Source organism: Sorex fumeus, unplaced genomic scaffold (assembly GCF_029834395.1).
Source record: "Sorex fumeus unplaced genomic scaffold, SorFum_2.1 ptg000191l, whole genome shotgun sequence".
Classification (NCBI taxonomy): Eukaryota; Metazoa; Chordata; class Mammalia; order Eulipotyphla; family Soricidae; genus Sorex; species Sorex fumeus.
In genome coordinates this window covers 3,629,372-3,653,123 of record NW_026606248.1, presented here as the reverse complement: position 1 = coordinate 3,653,123, position 23,752 = coordinate 3,629,372, and the positions used below count along the sequence as shown (strand labels likewise).

The window sequence follows — 23,752 nt, the reverse complement described above, 5'->3', positions numbered from 1 at the left end:
TGATTCTATGCTCTAAGATCACTCCTGGCAGTGTTCAGGGGAGCACTTATGGTGCCAGGGATTGGATATGGGTGGACTATGTACAAGGTAAGTGTCCTACCCTGTTGTACCATCTTTCTGGCCCCTCAGATTAGTCTTATCTCAGGATTTGTTTCCACTGGGGAATGTCTGATCTCTTGCTTTGTTTCTTTTATACTTCACAGGTGAGCAAAAACTCTCCGGAATCTTTTGCCTTCTTACTCATTTTACCTTGCATGACACCCTCCGTTCCATCCAAGCTGAAGAAGGCTACTAGATCTTTTCCCGTTAATGTTGGGGTTCTTAATTCTTATGGTAATGGTCTTCAGTTTGTAAACATTTGAGATTTGCTGAACGTGTCTGGTCAAGTATAGTAGTGAGAAGCAAATAATTTTCATTTTTTATTTTATTTATTTATTTTTGGGTCACACCTGGCAATGCACAGGGGATACTCCTGGCTCTGCACTCAGGAATTATTCCTGGCGGTGCTCAGGGGACCATATGGGATGCTGGGAATCAAACCCGGGTTGGCCGCATGCAAGGCAAACACCCTACTCTCTGTACTATCACTCCAGTCCCAGCAAATAATTTTTAAATTGTGCATGACAGAAAGAATTCCATTTGGTCTATACCCTAGTCCTTAAACTGTGAGTTGCAACTGCATATGGGCTGTACAACTTAAAAATAAATTGTTTGAAAATAAATGCCTTTATAATTTGTTTTCAGTGTTTCATTGGTATACCTATTTTATATACCTACATTAAAAATAGCTCATGTAAAAATTCTGGGTTCCAAAAACAGACTGCAAGTGGAAAAAGTTTAAGCAGCCCTGGTCTACAAGATCTCTTTCAATTGGTGAGATAAAATACACAGTAGCAAGTCAAAATAACCAAAGGAACAAACAAGCTGACCACATTCAGCGGACAGCTTTCCTGTCTCATTAATAGAAGTGCTCAGAGATGGTGTTTATACCTCTTCACACGGCAGCAAGTTGTCATCTAACTTGAACGTGGTTCCCACACGCCGTCTGACCTGAGGAGGTTTCTCACCTATGTTCAGCGGATACTCCTCCGGGATTTTGCCCGTGAGCTCCTGTAAAACATGACAGAGTACAAAGGGGATAAATGACACTGACCAAAGCTGTCAAAACCAACTTGAAGGACGTGCCCCACCCTGAACAGGAAGACACTCACAGCCTCTCGCAAACAGATCTTCTTCAGTTCCTCAACTTTTTTCAGGAGTTTTTCTTGCAACAGTTTTTCCTTCTTCTTGAGTTCCAGGATTTTCTCTCTCTTTTGCTCGTCACTAATTTCTGAGTCCTGAGAACCTGGGAGGATGGGGGGAGGGGAGCAAGGAAGGTTTCTACAAGGCACATTTCCTTCCTTTTAAAGAGGACAAAGGATTTGAAAGCCCAAACTGCTATTAAATAATAGTTTATTTCTTTTCTCCTTGTTTCTGAACATAATAAAAGGAAACTGGAGAACATTTTCTCATGCTTCTCGGCATCTCACAGAGCCTGGTAATAAAATGTGCCTTTTGGCCTTCTGGCTCAGTCTTTTTAGAAGCAATGATAAAAGACACACCCAGGGAAAAATTTTTCATTTTTCGAGCAGGAGAGAAGGAAAGATGTTCTTGAGATAATCATTTAGAAAGTTCTTTTAGAAAGCAAGCAAGCAAAAAGATATGCTCTGTACTTTGGTTTCACAAGATGACAATGGGGATTAGTGCTAGAGAAAATCTTTAGAGGGATGTTACAAACACTGAGTGGTAAGAGATTCCAGAATTTCTAGCAGAAGTGCTTGGTGGTAGCAATCACATTTGAAGCAGCCAAAGGGACACTGCAACTTAGAGTCATGTTGGCTTTTACATCAAATGGAGAAAATAACCCTTTAGATACACTTACTATCTTTGTTTGTAATGTTACTTATTCAACCTGTTAATAATTTAGCTTCCTGTATATTCTTTTTAAAAATGATTTAAAAGGGTAAGAAGATAGCTGGCCAAGTGCCTTCTGGAGGCCTGGGTTCCAGCCCCAGTACCAGAGTTCCCCGAGTACCACTGCCACAAGCAACCCTTCCAGCTGCAGTCCAGAGGCCGGAAGCAGTCCCTAAGACTCTCAAACATACAAAAATTAGTTTCAAAACGTTCAAAACTGCCACATGCTGCAGGTTTGATAGGCTTATATAGTCCCCAAAGAATAAATTAAAAGGTGCATGTAAAAGTCAGGACCAAAAAATAAAAATGAAGGTGAAATAAAATAAAGACTGCTTGCCCTCTGACTAACCCCAGAATGTTACCTGAGGAGATTAAACTGCCATTGCTAGCCATGATGAACTGACTTTTTGCCTCCAGCGAGACCAGTTTAGAGACCCTTGGTGTTCCCGTCTCTGTCAAATCCATCGCGATATCGTCTAAACTCCGGGCTGAAGGAATTTTTGCCTAAAAGGCACACAAACAATGAAATGGAATTAAATGCATCTAAGTCTACACTGAATCAATAAAATGATGGGGTTACTATGAAATAAGGGCTTAAGCGATAGCACAGCAGGTAGGGCGTTTGCCTTGAACGCGGCCGACCCCAGTTCAATTTTCCATCCCTCTTGGAAAGCCTGGCAAGCTACCAAGAGTATACTGCCCACAGAGCAGAGCCTGGCAAGCTCCCCGTGGCGTATTCGATATGCCAAAAACAGTAACAACAAGTCTCACAATGGAGACGTTACTGGTGCCCACTTGAGCAAATCAATGAACAACCGGAGGACAGTGCTACAGTGGTACTATAAAATAAACATAGCAGCAAGGACAACTTAGAATCTTTATATATTGAAGTGACACTCCAGAAGAAAAAAATGCACAAAACTTGATTTTTGAAGTTAAAATGTTTTACTTTTGTAATATTCCATCTCATTTTATAGTTTAGTCCTAAACTTTAAGCTGCTACTAGTGTGGGGCCAGCGAGACAGTTCCGTGGTCTGGAGAGCACGCTCTGCATGCAGAAGGCTGAGGTCTGATCCCCAGAGCTCCAGCACGAGTGACCCCTGAACATCAAGCTGAGCAGAACTGCTAAGCACTGCTCCCCCAAACAAAATCAAAACAAAACATAAAAAACATTTACTAACGTAGGGATTCCTTCGTCTCTCTCGGAGAGCCCAGCAAGCCACTGAGTCTATCCCGCCCGCACGGCAGAGCCTGGCAAGCTCCCCGTGGCGTATTCGATACGCCAAAAACAGTAACAACAAATCTCACAATGGAGACATTACTGATACCTGCTCCAGCAGATCGATGAAAAAGGAGAGAACAGGGCTACAGGGAGCCAGGAGAGGCTTGGTGTCAAAGCACCTGCCTTGCAATCATGAAGCTGTGAGTTCAATTCCCAATACTATCCCGTGGGCATTGAGTGATCCTGGCAGCACTGCCAGATGGTATCCCCATTGTTACCAAAGAGTTATGTGATTCGGCACCCCACAACCAACTGTGTGGCCCAAGTTACACACAGCATAAAGCGTGCAGTGCTCTGCAACCGACTGTCCCCCATGCCATCCTGTCGTACAAGTGTGAGCACTGCAACCTAGTGCAAGAACCCCAACAAGACTGCAGCAACCCTGGTAAGCATATGTGCACACACTGCAATCAAGTGTGCATGGTCTACAATCAACAACAAATACAGCTAAGAAATTGGTTAAATGGGCAACTTCTCTAACATGTCACCACAGTACACAGGTATGCAAGCCAACTAAAATGGGTAAATCTTACATTAAAATCTGGTTAAATAATACCCATTTAGGAAAAGTTGAAAACATTTGGAAACAAGGTTCAAAAGATAGAAATCCATATGTATCTTTTTCAAGAAAGCTATCTTTGAACAGAAATTAAATGAGTCAGGATTTTTTCCCTACAGAAATGCTTCTAGCTACTTACTTTGCTTTGTTTCCGGTCCAAGTAAAACTGATGCTGACTAATTGCCATTACCCAGATGGACTTGATGAGAGAAGAGTTCGCATACCACGTTTGCACAAAGAGCCCACTTTGTCCAAAGGTTCTTCTTGATACTGAAATCCTGAAAGATTAAGAAGTGCTTTCAAATTATTCAACTCTGTCTCTCTACAACACAAATTGTCCCCTGTAAGTGACATTACAAAAAAGCATATTCTCAGTAACCTTCCCCCATCAGAGGTTTCTTTTATGACAGAACCAATTATACCTTGGCAAAAAATTATACCTTCTGTAAAATGAGCATGTGAAAACGCAAATACACAGTGAAACGCAGAGAAGAATTAGTCAATTAGGAGGCTGTACTAAAAACATTTAGTTAAAAATGAGGGGCTGAAGCAATAGCACAGTGAGCAGGGTGTTTGCCTTGCATGAGGCTGACCAGGGTTCGATTCCCAGCATCACATATGGTCCCCTGAGCACCACCAGGGGTAATTCCTGACTGCAGAGCCAGGAGTGACCCCTGTGCATCGCAGGGTGTGATCCAAAAAGCAATAAAAAAAAATAAAAATATTTAGTTAAAAATGATAATGATGTCTGAACATCACAAGGGATAGAAAATAAACATCATACATTATATTTGGGGGGGGGGAAGCTGGGACAAAACCCAGAATTTCATCTGGGAGAAACATTTGTCCTACCACTGTCACAGTAGTTATATTTTAAAAACAAAGCAACGAAGGGGGTAGAAGAGTTGAATAAAGGTGGTCAAAAGATACAACCTTCCAATAAATATGTACTGTGGAATCTCCATATGATAAGATGACTACTGTTAACCCTTATGTACATAAAGTAGATCTTAAAACTTCTCATCACAAGGAAATGTTATCTTTTTTGTTCCTTACCCATATAAGGTGAAAGATGTTAATTGAATTTGTGGAACTATTTTATAATATATATGTAAAGCACAGTAACAAGTCTCAAAATGGAGACGTTACTGGGCCCACTCGAGCAAATCGATGAACAACGGGAGGACAGTGCTATATAAGTACAGCATTATGCTGTATACCTTAAACATATAATTCTAGATGTCAGTTATGTTCTAAAAATAAAAAAATACAAAGAAAATAAATAAAAAGTGAAGCCACCTGAGGAGGAAAGAACAAGAGGGAAAAGAACTGGAGTGGGGAGAACCTTATGTGTGAAGAGAAGGATACAAACATTTGTCCAGGAATTTGGCTCATCTCTTGGGGTCATCTTCAAGTCACTACTCTGATCTCCAACATCTATAAATGCATCTGAAAACCAATCACTGAGGACTGATAAAGCAAGACCTCCAAAGAGCTCGGAGAATCTACAATCCTAACTAATTCATGTTGATAATTTAGCAGCTACTTTTTAAAAAAGCAACTAGTAACACATTTCAAAAGGAATGCAAGAGAGCTGAGAAGTAGGTATTACTCGAAGTGAGCCAGCGGATGGCCAATAACACATTAAAAGCTCATAATCATGAGAGAAGTGCAGCTCAAAACCAGAATGAGCTACCATTTTACTACTATGATGGCTAGTAACACAGGCGCGCGCGCACACACACACACACACACACGCGCACACACATGCATGCACTTGCACACAGACACATCTAAAATTAACCAGTAGCTAAAGAGATATAGGAACTAGAACTACAAACACTGGTGGAAATGTAAAATGGTATAGCCACTCTGGAAAACCATCTGGCAGGTTTACTAAAAGGCAACTAAATATAAGTATCAGCGGGTCCAGCCAAGTATATATTCAAGAGAAAAGAATACATATATCCACACCCCAAAAATTCACATAAATGCTCATAGTCGCCTTACTGAAACAGGAACCCAGGCTCCACCAAGAAAGGCTGTGATTCTCACCTCCGTGGATCGTGAACTTCAACAGCAAACTTTTTCTCACGAAAATACAAGTTCTCCAGCTGTTTCCATTGGAATAACTAAGAAATGAAGAAAAGAGAACTTTTAGTGGGGAACTTAAAGTAGCTTATGTAGGTGTTGGTTTTTGGTCACAATGCACACCTGAAATGATACAGTGTCATAATGCAATTTGGCTTTAATTAAAATGAAAAACAACAACAGAGAGTCAGAGAGATACTGCAAGGATCCAGGCGCTTTGCCGTTGGTTCCCTGAGCACTGGGAGCTATCTCTACAGGGCTGGGAATAGCACCGGAGCACCTCAGGTGTGTCCAACCCTCCTTGAAAAGAAACCAACACAACAGAAGGGCTGAGGAGAGAGCTCCACGGGCTGAGCGCATGCTTTGGGTGCAGGAGGCTTAGGCTTGATCCCTGGTACTGCAGGGTCCACTGAGCACCACCATGAGTGAGCCAGAAGCCAGAGTGGGGAGTAGCCCCTGAGCTACCAGGTGTGGCCCCGCTTCCTGGCTGGGCCCCCACATAGCTTTACTCAATATTAATTTGCGCTACATCTAGAAAGCAGTTTAATCATGCAATAACCAGGAAGGTATACTAAGATTAAGCATAAATACTCACTGCAGTTGTTTCTTAAAGTCCCACTACAGTCGCAAATCATTTTATTCCTACTACTGACACTAATATTCAGCTCACCTATACATTTTCCGTGAATAATAAAAACCAGGCAACTGTGGGAAACATGCACACCATTTTCCCTCTGATTCAACAAAATAAAAGTTCCCAGAAAGCTTTAATGGATTCCTGTAAGTATGCGCCTTCTGATCAAAGCTGTTGTCTTTGTATTTAAATGGAAAGATAATCAAGGGGGTGTTTCAATAAGCCCACGGGTTAATTTCTGAAGATCACAAAGTGAAAGTAAAACAAATCCTCACAGAGGGGTAACTCTGCGAGATACTGATTTCCTCCTACACAATTAACAGGAGTTTCCTTAAATGCAACAGAAAACTAGCACCAGAACTGGGGGAAAGGTAACATGTGGGCTGGGGGTTGCCCTCTTGGTGTCTTGCCTAGCGTCTCTCCTTCCAGTGAACAAACCCCAACTTCTATATCCCCAAGTTCTGACATTCTTCTGCTGCACTCACTTTGGGGAGAAACATTTTGCAAGCAGAGTGCATTGGAATACCAAATAATATCTGAAAAAAGCAGTTCATTCACACAGTTCTGTGCCTTGCTTGATTTTCTGAGGTAGTTCCCCACCTCCTATTTTCCACCCGATACTAGCCTGATCCTTAGCTTAACAATTCAACTTCACTGTCTAATTTGTCTTCTCTATCCCCATTTTTTTCCACTGGAGAAATAACATCATCCCATTAGACCTTGGCTTGATTTTAAAATTACATTCAAGGAATCTTAAAAGAGCACTGTAATTGTCTCAATAATAACTATCATTTTCTGAAGTACAGGAACCAAGACTTTGAACTTTTCAGGTTTACAGGTAAACCTCATGTAAAGCAACAGTCTGAGCTTAAACGCCCTGTGCAGAAACAGCTAGGAGACCAAACTTTTCTAACTGGACGCCAATCCCAAACAAAGCCAAATAAATCTGTATATTAACAGCAAAGCCCTTCGTGCTCCAAACACAGTCCAAATGGTCACCAGCAACTATCACACTAGCCCAGGTTGACTGAGAAATTAATTAGTGAAGGCTTAAAGCTACATACCTGTTTCCTAAAAAGTCCATAGGCTTGAAACTTTCATTCCTTTTAACCCAGTTTCCAAAACTGGGAGAGAACTAGGAGGGAAAGCCCCACGGTTCTTTCCACTCCCCTCCGACCGCGGCTCCGGTGAGCTCTGAACTGAGTTTCATAAGATACTTAGGTGTAACTCAGTTTCACAAACCAAACCTCCCACGGCTGACACGCTCCTGACATCAGCAGCTCTACCCGCTGACACCTCCCCGTTCCCACTCCTTCCTCCGAGAAGCCAGCGCAGAGCAGAGGCCTCACTGGCAGATTTTCCCAGCAGACAGACACTTAAAACGTGGTGCAGTGTAGACTCAGCTGCTCCCGGGCCGTGAAGCTGCTGTGAATCCAGGCTCCAACTTCACCGCGGGCTGTGGAGGGAGACGTTTCTCCCCGGATTTACTCACCCTGGACGTGAACAGGTTCGACAGGAAGAGCCGCAATGCGGCTCAGCTGTGTTTTCCTTTGCGTCCATTCCCACACACATAAAAACCAGGGCCGGACTTGAAACATGATCTCCGAAAGCTACCACCTCCCGCTCTTATCACTTACAAAGGTGAAATACTAGCCCGTTTGCCTCCATCCTGCATGTCTCTGCATTCAGAGAAAACATACTCCCGCAGGCAAGACAAAACCCTGTTTGCAAAGAGAAGGGCTTTAGTTTCTTCAGAGAATCTGAAATGGATTTGCAAAGGTTACTGCTGGAGTTTTTTTTTTTTTTAAATTAGTGAAACACCACGAGGTCCAGTTGTAGACTTATAAACTTTCGTGCTTGGGTTTCATATAGTATTGGTATATGAGATAGCATATTTCATATGATATAAAAGTGGATTAGAATTACATATACTTAATTTGTGGTTGCCAGGTAATAGAGAATGTGTGAGGGTTAAGTGGTAGTGAAATTAACATTTGCCGTAATGTTTTATTTCCTCTATTAATAAAAATAAAGTGACATAAATATGTAAAATATTTGTAGTTATTAATTGAAGTGATTATGCAAATGCTGTCATACTCTTGGTATTCCTGTTATCTAGATTGATAGTTTATATAAAATATAGGTAGGTCTATTTTATGCAAGAGTGAGGTTTCTACCTCCTAAAAATTGAGCAGCCTATATATTCGATGCTTCATATCGTTTTGATTTTTTTTTTTTTGCTTTTTGGGTCACACCCAGCGATGCTGAGGGGCTACTCCTGGCTCTGCACGCAGGAATCACCCTTGGAGGTGCTTGGAGGACCATATAGGATGCTGGGAATCGAACCCCGGTTGGCCGCGTGCAAGGCAAATGCCGTACCCTCTGTGCTATCACTCCAGCTCCTCATTTTGATTTTTAATCAATGATTGAAGTTGATAGGAAAATACATGTAGTGGCACTTGAGTTAGTTGATAGTTGGAAATTAGCTAGCTTCTCTTTGATTGTTGTTGTTTTTTTCTTTTTTGCTTTGAGATCACACCTGATGCTATTCAGAGGTACTACTGACTTGGTGTTCATGGGTCACTTCCGATGGTTCTGGGGACCATGCAGTGCCTGGGACGGACCTTCCCGCATGCAGAGCATGTGCTCCACTCTGTCGCGCTCTCTCCAGACTTTCTTTCTTCTACTTTTTGGACCACACGTGGGGTGCTCAGGACTTACTCCTGGGGAGACTCAGGGGCGTCATATGTGGTGCCAGGGCTTGAATCTGGGTATACTACATGCATGCAAGGCAAAAGCCTTACCTGCTGGACACTGTGTCTGGCCTTCTTTCTTTCCTTTTCTGTTATTTTAGGGACCTCCCCAGTGTGCTTGAGGACCTAGGGCTGGTACTGCTTAGGCCTTTATATTCTGTTACTTTTGTCTGATGTGCTGGGGGGCCATTAGAGTCAAGCTGACGGTGCTCTGGGGGCCATGAGGTGCTGGGATTGAACCAGAGCCTCACACATGAAGACTCCATCCCTTTGAGCTATCTCTCCCAGATCTCACACTAGCCTTTTTTGGGGGGGGGGGGGCTTGGGTTTTTGGGCTATTCCTGGTGGTGTTCAGGGGCTACTGCAGACTGAGCTTGGGGATCACTCCCAGTGGTGTTCAGGGGGCTGTATCCTAGCTTCTCTTTTGAAATTTCTGCAGTCATTCTTCTACAGCGTTCCCACCCCCTCTTTCCCCACTAGTGCTGGGGATTGAACCTGAGCCTCACATATGAAGGCTCTACAACAGAGTCACATTCTGCACTCTTCAAGGGATGCTTTTAGATTGTTTTTAGTGTTCATGATGTAAGAGAGCCAGGATGAAGCTCTGAATGACAATGGAGCTCGGATACAATAAATTCATTTACTGAAATGCATGACCTGGAGTGAGAGCACAGCGGTAGGGCGTTTGCCTTACAAGCGGCCAACATGGCCGACCCGAGTTCGATTCCTCTGCCCATCTCGGAGAGCCCGGAAGCTACCGAGAGTATCTCGCCCACAGGGCAGAGCCTGGCAAGCTCCCCGTGACGTATTCGATACGCCGAACACAGTAACAACAAGTCTCATGATGGAGATGTTACTGGGCCCGCTCGAGCAAATCGATGAACAACGGGAGGACCGTGACCGTGACTGAAATGCATATTCCTCATGCAACAAACCTGACACACAACAGTTAACTGACCTGTCTTCTTTCTCTTATTTGCCAGTGTCTGTCTGTTCCTCCTCTTTAGGAGGAAGGGGAGGACACACCAGGCTGTGCTCAGGGCTGACTCTGGACTCAGCACTCAGGGATCACTGGTGAGCCCTGAGGACTATATGGGATGCCTGGATTGAACCTGGGCTAACTGTAAGCAAGGAAAATGTACTAGCTCTTTGCTACCCAGTGTTTGCTTTAAATGATAAATAAAAGGCCTTCCTATGGCTGAAATCATCACGGTCACGGTCCTCCCGTTGTTCATCGATTTGCTCGAGCGGGCCCAGTAAAGTCTCCATTGTGAGACTTGTTGTTACCGAAATCATATGTAATAAAAATATAAAAAGCGGGCTGGAGTGATAGCACAGTGGGTAGGGTGTTCGCCTTGCAAGCAGCCTGACCCGGGTTCGATTCCCAGCATCCCATATGGTCACCTGAGCACTGCCAGGAGTAATTCCTGAGTGCATGAACCAGGAGTAACCCCTGTGCATCTCTGGGTGTGACCCAAAAAGCAAAAAAAAATAAAAAAGATAATAAATAATTTTTTTTTAAAAAAAAGAAATTATATGGATGGAGAAGGGGAATCTGACCAAAGAAATGTCTACTAGTCTGAGCTGACTTGCTTGGGCTTTTGCTTTAGACAACTGGCTGCCACGTAATACGGAATATTTGAAATCACTGGAAAGCTGAAAAGTTGCAAAGAAAGCATTCTACATTTGAGGAAAGAGCTCAAAGTTCAAAGGAAAGTAAAAGGAAACAGTATATGCGTAACATTTTTTATTACTCAGAGAGTACTTGGGACCAGATAGAGAGTATGGCTAAAGATAGGATAAAGTCCTACCAGTAAGACCTCATAGAGGCCTTTTACGTCTTATTGGTTGAACTATTACCTAGAGTACATACGAACTCCACAATCACAATTATAATGTTACTTAAACAGAAAAAGATTATGCCCATGACAAAATTCCCACTCCTAGAGATTGAAAGAGAGGAGGAGGGGGAGGTTTGTTTATCTTGCAACACGGGATTAAGAGTATGAAACTGGACTGTTTCCTAAAGTGCTCATTAGCAAGTGCAGTAACAATCACTAATTAGCATTTACTGTTGTTTATGTGGCACTCACTAGAAGCTTCAATTTTGAAATGGTGTTGTTTTTATGAATCTATGGTGTAATGATAAAATATTTGTCTGGTAAAAATAAAACTTTAAATTAGGTTTCATATTTTTTTCCTATTGTCCTCACCTAGACTGATTAATTGTGCATATTAGCATCAAAAGACAGAAGTAGATAGCACTGGATAAAAAAAATAGCTGAGATTACTTTGATACTGCAAAATAAAATAAATAAAAGCAGAAGATAAGTGAACTCAGAGAGCAAATGTACCCTAAGGTCACCTGCTATCCTGTCTTAGGAAAGCACTAAATACTTAAACTTTGACACAGAAAAACAAAAGAAAATGAAATCGTGTTTTAGACTCTTTTGGTTTTGGTTTTGAGTCATACCCTGTGATGATCAGACACTACTCCTGGCTTTGTACTCAGGAATTACTCCTCTCCTGATAGTGCTTGGGGAATCATATGGAATGCCCAGGGATCGAACCTGGGTTGGTCGCATGCAAGACAAACACTTACCCACTACAATCACTCCAGCCCTCAAATCCTACTTTAAAAGTAAATTTGTAAAAATATTGAAATCAGAATAATTCCTTTTCCTTGTAAAGAAGTAAAGGAAACCGATGGCTTTAGAATACTTTGCCACACATAAACACATGGGTCGTGAAATACATGGGTCAACTATTCAAACCATTTGGTGAGACCTCTAATGAATATTTAGTTATATTCCAACCATCATTAAAAATCTAGGAAAAAAACACCTATTCCCCACTCTCACCCTCAAAATTATAATGGTTTCTAAATATGAGGCTACTGTCAAAATTTGAAAGCAGAAAGACTATGAGAAATTGAGAAACAGAGAGACTTCAGAAATCAAGTATCATGTACTTTAATAGCCTTTGGAGTCAATTTATTCATTCTTCTTTATTCTCTGGAGGGGGAAGGGAAAGCATACCTATTAGTGCTCAGGGCTTATTCCTGGCTCTGCACTCAGGGGTCACTCTTGGTGAGGTTCGGGGAAACCATATGTTGTACCGGGGATCAAACCCAGGTTAGCCACATACAAGGCAAGTGCCCTATCAGTTGCACCATCTCTCCAGCCCCGATTCATTCCTCTGTAATGAACATATATTTCTGGTCTACCTTCAATGGGTGAAGTTCTGTTCTTGTGGGTCTATAATGGATAGCGATTCCTTCTCTCGTGGGGTTTATCTGAACCAGCTGTCCCACGTGTGACTGCCCTGTTTACATTCTAGTTCCACCACTTGTGTTTTATTTGCCACCATTGCTTAACTTTACTAGTGACAGTTTCCTCATCTGTAAAATGGGACCAATAATGTCTGCCTCAGAGGGTTCATGGACGGGTTCCGTGAGATCATGTTTACGAAGTACTAAGCCCAGAGCCTGGTGCAGGATGGACGCTCAGCCAAGTGACAAGGCTGGTTGTATTTCGTGTGAAGAACTCTAACATGCCTTTGAGAAGTGGAGGACAGCACTTAACAGCAGACACAGAAATAGCCACAATTAATCTGCTTCCCACATCTGTCTTTCCTCTGATGAGAAACAGTCAAGTTATTCTGTTGACACATTTGTGCCACTCCACTTTCCAGTTGGTGAGTTTCAGCCTCTGTAAAAACTGCTGCGTTTCTGCTGTTTCTGTTGATTTCATCGGTGGTTTCCTGATACACCCTCTAGGTAGGAAATCTTTTCATCAGTGCGCTGGTGTGGAGATAACAGATGAGGTAGGAGGGACTTGTCTAGGAAACGCGCATAGGGAGACACAAGCTACCTCCTGTCCTGGGGTACCCAGAAAAGAAAGAACATGCCCAAGCACATACAAAAATGCCGGGGGTGTACACCTGCTACTGGCCAGGCGAGTCTCCCTGGACTAATGACGGACTGAGAAAAACCTCGGACAGAAAAGACCAAACTGCTTTTTTGCATATTGAATGAAGAAATGACATCACTAGTAACAAAATGAGGCACAGACAGGAAATTGGAAGCTTGTTTCTCTTTTAAAAGTACTTAAAGGTTAATCATTGAACTGCATATTCACCTGGAAATGATTAAATTTGGGAGAGTCGGAGCTGAGAGTCCTTGCTTGTACATTTAGTGACTCACAGGAGATGATCCCTGCTGGGATAGGAAGCGACAGCACATCACTGTACTGATTTGTCCTGGTATTTTTTTTAGAACTTGCACTTGGTGAATGTACTGTAAGAACCCACTGGTTCAGTGAGTGGATGTGTTTTGCCTTCTGAAGTACCACAAAAGTAAAACTTCCTGGGGTTGGAGAGGGGTGGAGTGCATGCCTCCCAAGCCCAAGTTTGACCCCTCCCTCCCCCAGGTGTGGCCCTCCTCGCTCCCAGCACTGGTGGGGCAAGCACAGCCACACTGTTAGGCTTAGGAGTGGCCCCTGGTTTCCCAAGTAGTGCTGGTGTCTGTGTGTGTGTGTGTGTGTGTGTGTGTGTGTGTGTGTGTGTGTGTGTGATGGGGTGGGGGGGGTGCCAAAAATACTTGCACAATTATAAACTTTTAATTGGGGCAGGGGGCTACACATGGAAATGCTTAGGGGCTCTTCCTGGTTCTGTGCTCAGGACTGACCCCTTGGCAGTGTGCCAAGATTTGAACTGGGGCCAGCACTTTGCAAGATAAGCACCTTTTGAGAAGGTTTTGTTTTAGAGCTACACCTGGTAGTGCTCGGGTATTACTCCTGGCTCTGTGTTCAGGAATCAGTCCTAAGCCTCTAACCCCTATACTGTCTTTCTCAGTGATCTTCTTTTTGATCTTCTTTTCATCAAATCTCTCCGTAACTGAGACAGAACCTTCTCCAAAATCCTATAGGAGTAGGCCAACTCTTTTTAGTCTCTTTTTGCAAAATGGAAAACTAAGACTGAGAGAGGTTTAAGTGATATGATCAAGGTCACAAAGTAATATGGGAGCAGACCAGAGAGTCACACCTAGGGGCACAACCTGGTTCCCCAAAGCCTAGTGACTGATTACTAGACACTGTGTGACCTCATCACCTGGAAGGAATGTTTGTGGACACCTGAGAAGAAATAAAATAAAAGGGAGGGAGGGAGAGAGACAGACAGACAGGGAGAGAGAGAGATAAAGAGAGAGGAAAGAAGAGAAAAAGAAAGCAAAAAACTTAGAAAGAAAAAGAAAAAAAGAAAAGAAAAGGAAAGAAGAAAGAAAAAGAGGAGTAATTGTTAGTTCTATCTCACAAGGGAAAAAAACAGCAATAATGGCAGTCTTTGCAAGAAAGGCCTCAGTTTCTCAATTTTTACTTAGGCTAGCCTGGATCCCTTATGACACAGGACATTTGGCCATGTCTCGAGTCGCACGGAATGGGGGTGGGGTCACTTCTGGCATCCTCTAGTCTGGTAGACTGCTGAACATGCTACAAGGACCAGGACAGCGCCCCCCCACCCCACTTCCAACTGAGAATTATGTGCCCCAAATGTCAACAGAAACCTTCACTTGAAGTCTTAGTGTTTGCCAATATAAATATAACTAGGTTTTGGTTAAATGGCAGGTGTTGATAACGAAGATAACATTTTCACTCAAAACTAATGAAGGCTGAACTTCTACTTTTTCAATTGTGTACTCTTCTTAGGAACAAAAAGATGGTCAGACTATTTTCTAAATACAAATGCTACAGGTTAGAGTGATAGCACAGTGGTAAGGTGATTTCCTGGATTATGGCCAACCTGGGTTCAACCCCTGGCACCCCATGTGATACCCTGAGAAAATCAGGAGTGATCCCTTAAAGCAGAGACAGGAGTAAGCCCTGAGCACCACTTGGGAGTAACTCCAGAGCCAAAATAAATGAACAAATAACTAGAGATAAATCGATAGGGCGTTTGCCTTGCACGCACCCAACATGGCCGACCCGAGTTCGATTCCTCCGCCCCCCTCGGAGAGCCCGACAAGCTACCGAGAGTATCTCGCCCGCACGGCAGAGCCTGGCAAGCTCCCCGTGACGTATTCGATATGCCAGACACAGTAACAACAAGGTCTCCAATGGAGACGTTACTGTGCCCACTCGAGCAAATCGATGAACAACGGGAGGGCCTTTACTTTACTTTACTTTACCTCCCTAGGGGTCTTGCAAAAACTTTGCAGACTCGAGGGGGTGGATCATTGAGCCATATGTGCTGACCTAGTTTCAGAACAGACTCAAATGGTGTGTTCTGAAAAAGCTACTTTTTCCAGATGTGATGTTATGCTTTCACGCATAAAAACAATATATCTTAAGTGTATAAAGCAAAACAGTCTGAGTATGCTCTGAAGTGTTTGGATGAAGAACTTCTGGGTGATCAGGAAATGTATAAATTAAAAATCTGAGCACCTAAGAGGATGTCCTCTGGTCCAAATTTCCTGGGTTAGAGACTGACTCCATAACCTACGAGGGAGGAAGTGACTTAATCACTTCCCGATGTTCTCTCTGCAGGACAGCATTCGATGCATAGACTTGGCACACCTGGGGCAGCTGTTGTTCCTAAGTGCCTTGCACATGGCCGACCCAGGTTCTATCCCCAGCATCCCATGTGGTCTTGCAAGCAATGCCGGAGTAATTCCTGAGTGCAGAGCAAGGAGAAATGCTTGAGCATTGCTGGATGTGACCCAAAAAGCCAAATAAATAAATACAAATAATAAAATGTAATTGTCTTTTTATAAAGGGAACTCTTTTTCATAATACGTCATGTTTGCATTGATTTTCTCTGCCTTCGGATTAGTTAGTCCTGTGAGAGAGTTATTTTTCACTTTTCTAAATTTGCCAACAATTCTCCCATTTGGTAAACACCTAGAAATACAATGTAATGCCTTGGATAATGAACACAGGACTGTTTGGGAGTCACTGCCTTTTCTTCCAATAACACCTTCACATTCTCAGGTAATATTCTTATTCTTGATATTCTAGCATACACTTCCTTCTCATCAGCATACAATTCTCAGACTTGAACCTGCCAACCCATTTTTCATCGGTCTGGTCTTCTTCCTTCACACCCATCTTGTCTCAGTTTAAACACCATCCGTCTCAGAGAAACCTTCCTGGAACACGACAAAAGTCCCTTCTCACATTGTGTCCTTTCATCTCACTTATTTGGATCAGAGATGATTCAGAATGGATGATTATGTCTCTATTTCTTTGCTTCTTTCTCACCCACCACCCTATTGAAGTCTTTAAAGAACATGACAGAAACTACTTTTTCATCTGGAAATCTATTTTCCTTCCTTCCTTCCAGTCACAAAAAAGCCTGACTCCTGCCTTTGCCCGTGGCCACCCACCTAGAGAGGACACTTGCCAGATTTGGTGACTTTATGATGAGGCTGCTGGAATTCAGCAAGGCCCAAACAATTCTCTGAGAGATGCTTATCTCACAGCTGCTTAAAATCTGAATTGTGATTAACCATAGGAGGGGAAGAGAAATACCCAAGCAATCCAATACATTTTCTAGAAATTAACATATTATGCGAACAAGGAGATAGGACAAGGTGTAGCTTGCCTTGCTCATGGTTGGTTTGATCCAGGTACCACTGAAATTCCCCTGAGCTCTGTCAGGAGTGATTCCTAAACCCAGAGGCAGAAATAAGCCCCGAGTACTGTTTGGTGTGGCCCCCAAACAAAGACACCAAACAAAACATTAGCATATTGTGTGAAGGAAAAAGATCTCCTCAGTCAAAGAATTCACTGGGTTCTCACAATGATCTGTGAGGTAGATAGAAGAACTTGAATTTGAGAGTTGAAGCTGGGACAGTCCTCCCCTCCCCTCCCCCCCACGACCCAGGGGCAGAAGTACAGGAATAATTTTTATTTCAGCTTGGGAACTTGGGAGGCTACTGAATTTGAGTTCTCCCATTCACTCTGCAAAGGTGTTTTTTGTTTGTTTTGTTTTAAATTTAAAAAATCAGATTGATTATTGGTGCAGCTGAAGTTTAATTACACACTTTACAAACTGGACGGACTGGTCTTCACAGAAGCTGGCATTGTGTAATTCAATTTTGTTTTCTTCCACAGCAGGCTTCACTTTGAGTTAATGTTGTCTGGTGAGTGACCAGCATGGCCAGTATTTGCACTCTTTCTTGCACTTAACCTCATCTAAATTTTAAGTGGGGTTAGAAGGCCCATCCTAATTGAGGTTCATGGAGAAGAAAGAAAGAGGGGTTAGTAATGATCAAGATGGCTGTTCTTAGGAAAATAAGTAACTGCATTTAAATGAAATGAACCTGGTACTTTTATGACAAGAAGTAAGGCTTTTGTGCCAGTTACTTCATTCTTGTGGCTCTAGGCAGTTGGAATTCCAATAGTCATTTAAAAAATAATCCGGACACCAAAGGATAAGAACGGTTTTCCCCACCCACAGATGCCCGGAGGTGATAGCATAACACAAAGCAGAAAGAGAACAGTTTTGAAAGGCATTTTATCACACTAGGGGATACCTTGAATTTCATGCCATTTTAATTTCTCTAATCCCTATGAGGTTCTGGTTTTCTCAGGGGACGTAGCTTGTTGGAGAGGTACAACTCAGTCATGATACCTACCATTACTTTTCTCAGTCATGGGAACTATCGTCTCCTTTGTGAAAGCAATCATTTTTCTTTTTTAAATCCTGGGTGAATTATAAAAACTTAGATAAACACGGCTTGCATTTTAAAAAATCCAACTTCACAGTTTTAAAGTTCAAATTTCCTGTATTTTGAAATTCAGTTGAGTTCTGCTGCTGTTTTCATATTTTATAAGATTTTGCAATGATACATATAATGCGCAAAGGGGCAATTAAAAACTGCTTAGAATCTGAATTTTACTTAGAACTTACAAATGTCTCTTCATTTGTATCATGCTTTCTGGTTAATAAATTGGCAGGGGCAGAGTGCATGTCTAATCATCTCTGAAAGCAGAAAATCTGAGTGTGAACTCTTAGATGGACACCTAGGTTATAGTATTCTAGCAACGCTGCATTTCCCTCTAACCAAACAGTGATCTGAGAATATTTCTCAGACCCTTCGTGTGTGTGTGTGTGTGTGTGTGTGTGTGTGTGTGTGTGTGTGCTGGGGATGGGGGGGTCGGTGAGAAGGGTGTTTGCACCCTACCTGGAAGCACTCAGGGCTCACTCCTGGGGATGCTTGAGGGACCATGCATTGCTCAAGGTTGAACTCAGACTTCCAGCAGGCCAAGTATGTGTTTTCACCCGCTGAGCTACCTCCAAACTCCCTTTACCCCTTCCTTACAGATTTTTCCCTTGCTACCAAATAAATGGCTACCGTCTAGTAGCCATGACATGATGACTTGGTGTTACAACCACTCCATGCAGTTGATGACATTACCATTGCACAGATGTCACTGTCACTGTCTTCCCGTTGTTCATTGATTTGCTTGAGCGGGCCCAGTAACATAGTGAGACTTGTTACTGTGTTCTGGCATATCGAGTATGTCACAGGTAGCTTGCCAGGCTTTGCCGTGCAGGCAAGATACTCTCGTTAGCTTGCTGGGCTCTCCGAGAGGGGTGGAGGAATCGAACTCGGGTCGGCCATGTTGGCCGCGTGCAAGGCAAATGCCCTACCCGCTGAGCTACAGATGAAGAAAGTAAATTTAAAGAGAGACCAAACAACATGCTCAAGATCATCAGTGTTTGAACTGCCTTCCAAGCTCTTGCTGTTTCCTTCCTTCCTTCCTTCCTTCCTTCCTTCCTTCCTTCCTTCCTTCTTCCTTCCTTCTTTCCTTCCTGCCTCCCTCTCTTCCTCCCTCCTTCACTCCTTCGCTCCCTCCCTCCCTAATAGTCCAAGGCTAAAAACCAATTTGACCCATGACTAGCAAAAACCAATATCCAGGACACCAGAGAGATAGAACAGGAAGTAAGGTACTTGCCTTAAATGTGACTGACCACAGTTTGATCTCTGGCACCATATATGGTCCCCTGAACACCACCAGCAATGGCTTCAATACTCCACCCTCCCCCGTCCCCCCAAAAAACCTATGTTCAAAGTACACGAACACTAGACATAGTCAAGCAAACACAGGCCCCAACATTCATAGGTTATTACGGAGAGACATTACATGACAAAGAAAAACAGCCTTAGCTGGTGGAACTTGGACCAATCCTCTTTCAAAACAAATTTTTGGCATTGGTCTGCCTCTCTGATTACTGGCAAATCTTCCACCTTCCTCCTTCTGGCCTGTTCTGAAGCCACATAATTATCACACAGCAGGCATATGGTTCATGAGGCTAAGCATCTCCAAGATCCCCATTCCAGCCTTTGTTTCATTAGAGTTTGTCAATTTGACCTTCATTCCTGTCCAGCCATTGGTAACTTCGGCATGCTTAGGCCCATGCAAACAGCAGGTGCCTGATTCTCTTTTCACAAGCCAGTGCTCACAGCCCTTTGAATTATGCATTCTTTCACTTGTGCCAACTGGGCCAGGACAGGGACCTGTAGGCCATCCTCCCTCCAATTAAACCTGTAAATTATTTGAACATGGAAAAATAAAAATACCGAAGCAAAATTCACTGTCAGATTTAGTGGAACTAGAAAAGGGAAGATGAACAGTGAGACAGAGAAGCCACCAGCCAAGATAACCAGGAAAGATACGGCACAGCTGTCACAAGACAAGATAGCATGTTTATGGTACCTTTTGAATTAGACTATCTTGAAAACTGATAAAAGAAACACTGTAAATTAAAAAAAAAAAGGAAATCGCCTCTGACCATTGTCTAGATTCTAGAAACACACAAACCCGATTATGATCAGTGTTAAACAATATTTACCAAATCCCATAAAACTATGAAAGCAAAGAAAGGACTGTGAGTCATGAACAGAGAGGAAATCAACTGTAGGACTTACTGTGCAAGTTCTGATTCATCATTATTTTGGGAGTAAGTCTGGTTGTCCTTGGTAAATACACTTATTTATATCTGTGGGTGTATTTTATCAAGTCTTTACAGCTATAAGTAAGTAGGGTTAAGTTATATTTTATATGTAAGACTCAGGATAAGATTCCAAAATATAACCTTAAAGTACAATCCAGGAGAGGAATAAATTTCCATGACCTTTAAGAATGTAGACAATGTCTCCTTTAAGAAAAGATTATAAAGAGTAATTGGGTCTTACTGGGCCAGAGTGATAGTACAGTGGGGATGGCATTTGCCTTGCACGTGGTAACCTGGGTTTGATCCGCGGCATCCCATATGGTCGTCTGAGCGCCGCCAGGAGTAATTCCTGAGTGCAGAGCCAGGAGTAACCCTGAGCATCTCCAAGTGTGACCCAAAAACCAAAAAAAAAAAAGGTCTTATTAAATAAACTAGGGATTTGTTATTTGCTTTGGATGGGATTCATTCTGTCTATCCTTCCCCTGCTTTCTTCCTCTCTGCAGGAGAAACCATAATAAGAATTGAGACTTCCTAAGAGATTTGACTAGGCTTTTTCTCCTCCTTGAAAACTGGCCCACATCTTGACCTGAAATGTGTAATTTCTTTTATTTATTTTAACGCTAATTCTCTACTCTGTAGATGAACTTCAGATGTGTCCTCTTGACATATCTCCCTCTGATGAAGCCCTTATTTTCTTTTGAGAATATCTCTGTATTTCTCACCACTCAAATTCCTCAGAGTACATTTTTTAAAATAAAACTATTTTACTTCACTATTTAATTTTTATTTTATTTATTCATTTTTGTTCATTTGGGCGCTACACCCAGCATTGCTCAGGTGTTACTCCTGGCTCTGTATTCAGTCTGGTGGTGCTCAGGGACCACATGAGATGAGGGGGATCCAATTTCGGTTGGCTGTGTACAAGGCAATGCCGTATTCCCTGTACTATCTCTATGGCCCTTACTTCACTTTTTTAAAGAAGAGAAATTTGGTTAAATAAGTGATGTACTTCCATGCAATGAACACGTGACAACTTTTAAAACAGTAAAAATCATCCGTTTTCATTTTGTGGGGCGAGGGGTTGTCAAATTCAGCATTGCTTAAATCTTACTCCTGGCTCTATGCTCAGGAATCATGCCTCGTGATGTTTAGGGGGACCATATGTGAGGGACTGAACCAATGTCAGCAGCATTCCTGATTCCTGTACTATATCCCCAGTCTCAAGGGATCTGCTTATAAATGAACTGGAGAAATATAACACCATGTCGATTACTGTGACAGTACGATTCAGTATACACATAAAATCTAAACAAATCACTGTTGTTCTTTTTAGAGGTCACCACAGGAGAGGGAACGGGGATTGCAGAAAAACTAAGCCTAATGTTTCCTTTTTTTGTTTTGTTAAAAAAAAATCTGTAATGGGCCTGCAGTGATAGAACAGCGGGCAGGGCGTTTGCCTTACACATAGCCAAACCAGGTTCGATTCCCAGCATCCCATATGGTCCCCCGAGCACACCAGGAGTAATTCCTGAGTGCAAAGCCAGGAGTAACCCCTGTGCAACGCCGGGTGTGACCCAAAAAGAAAAAAATAGTTCTGTAACTACAAATAAAAATAATTTCAGAAATTAAAAAATCTTCTGTTCAAGGGGGACCCTCCTGCAGAAAAAGAATGAAGTAACATGCGGGAGGGGGAGGCAGAGGAGAGAGACAGGAGTGGATGGAGAGAGGATTGGAATAAACTGCAACTAAGACCAAAAAAAAAAAATCTTCTGTTCATCATTTCAAACATTATTTATTAGGTATTTGGCTTGAGAAGCAAAATTTCAATCACAAATAATTTTACTCATATTCTTCTTGAAAATTGCATTTGTTACTTCAATTGACCCGGACCACAGGCTTTTTTGATAAAAAAAAAATTGTCATTGTTTACATACATGCATGCTCTCTTATTGTCCTGCATATGATACTTTTTAATGATACTGTATTATTTTTATTTATTTATTTTGCTTTTTGGATCACACCCGGCGATGCACAGGGATTACTCCTGGCTTTGCACTCAGGAATTACTCTTGGCGGTGCTCGGGGGACCATATGGGATGCTGGGAATCAAACCCAGTTTGGCCATGTGCAAGGCAAATGCCCTACCTGCTGTGCTATTGCTCCAGCTCTGATACTGTATTATTTTTATTGATAATATCCAATAAGTAACCTCAATGCCAAGCTAGTCTGATCCAGGAGCACTAATCAGCCTTCTCGGGCATGGGGTTTGCCCTAGGGCACCCTTTTGGGTTCTCTGAGTCAGAAAACCTTAATATGAGAAGAAATGGGGAGCTTCACTTATTCTCTCAAATCAAGGGAAGAGTGTGAGCATTGTTTGAGGCTGAAAGGATGCTTAGAAGACGAAGAGTGCTGTGATATGGTGATGACAAGGCAGCTGGATGAAGAATATGGCTATTTTTCTAATACACTTGAGAGCCAGAGCCAGATGCAAGTGATAGGAGTTATTAAAGGTTTCGATGTCGGGGTGTGATAACTGCGGAGGCCTGACTGTGGTCTGTTATTACAGGCCATTGTTCCACTGCTGTCACTCCCACTGATGGCAGCAGAACACGGGGAGGGTGGCAAAACCAACCGGTTGTGAGTAAGCCTTTGTGCCACTATAATACTGAGCAGACAAGGCAGGGGGATGGCTGTCTGGCTCATCAATTCTTTTCTTTACTTTTCTTTTTAAAAAAAATTTGGGCCACACTCCATGGTGCTCAGTGCTTACTCCTGGCTCTATGCTCAGGGAACATTCCTGGCGAGGCTCAGGGGACCATATGGTGTGCCCAGGATCCAGCCCAGGTTGGCTGTGTGCAAGGCAAGCACCCTGCCTGCTGTACTCTCTCTTCAGCTCCAGGCTCATCCATTCTTATGTTGGCAAAAGGTACTGAGCACTTATGCTTGAGGCAGAAATACATTCACAATCAAATTTCTAGTGAAAAGGAATATAACTTCACAGTTTTGGATGACCCAAACCCAATACAGTATCACCATTTAATAAAAATCACTTAACTTATTTTTCAATATAAAAAGCCACTAAGCTCAGTATGGAAAACTGAAGCAACAATAAGCAAAAATAGCAGCAGTCATAAGATTACTGATTATTCTATACTATATGTAAACAGCACCAAAACTTTGGCTTGTGTTTTTATAACTCACCTGTTTATCCATCCAGTGGAAATGTATATGTGCATATATAAAATTTATAGAATAAATGGCATTGTGGTCTTCTTAAATTAAAACAGAAATCTGATTGTATGCATTATATAATGTTGTGATTAATATTCTTATAGCTAAGTCTTTGTGCATAACTTTATTTTCTTAAAGCGCAAAGGTATAGAATTATTTGTAAGTGGTACATAAAAGAATCAACAAAAACTGAGGCCACAGAAATGACTCATGTGTTAATACCACAACATGCCTTACATGTGAAAGACCCTAAGTCCAACTGTGCACTTCTGCATGTGACCCCCATAACAATT

At 42.4% G+C, this 23,752-nt stretch overlaps 1 protein-coding gene across 2 annotated transcripts in view; it reads right to left on the bottom strand.

The window, feature by feature from the left end:
• Positions 1–23,752, bottom strand: part of FRMD4B (FERM domain containing 4B) — a 232,287-nt gene that overhangs the window by 21,719 nt on the left and 186,816 nt on the right. For both annotated transcript variants that reach the window (XM_056108020.1, XM_056108021.1), the window contains exons 12-16: positions 5,850–5,926; positions 3,934–4,072; positions 2,316–2,457; positions 1,212–1,345; positions 991–1,110 (exon numbers count right to left, since the gene is read on the bottom strand). In XM_056108020.1, the coding sequence (XP_055963995.1) occupies positions 991–1,110; positions 1,212–1,345; positions 2,316–2,457; positions 3,934–4,072; positions 5,850–5,926 (612 nt within the window). The remainder of the gene's footprint in view (positions 1–990; positions 1,111–1,211; positions 1,346–2,315; positions 2,458–3,933; positions 4,073–5,849; positions 5,927–23,752) is intronic.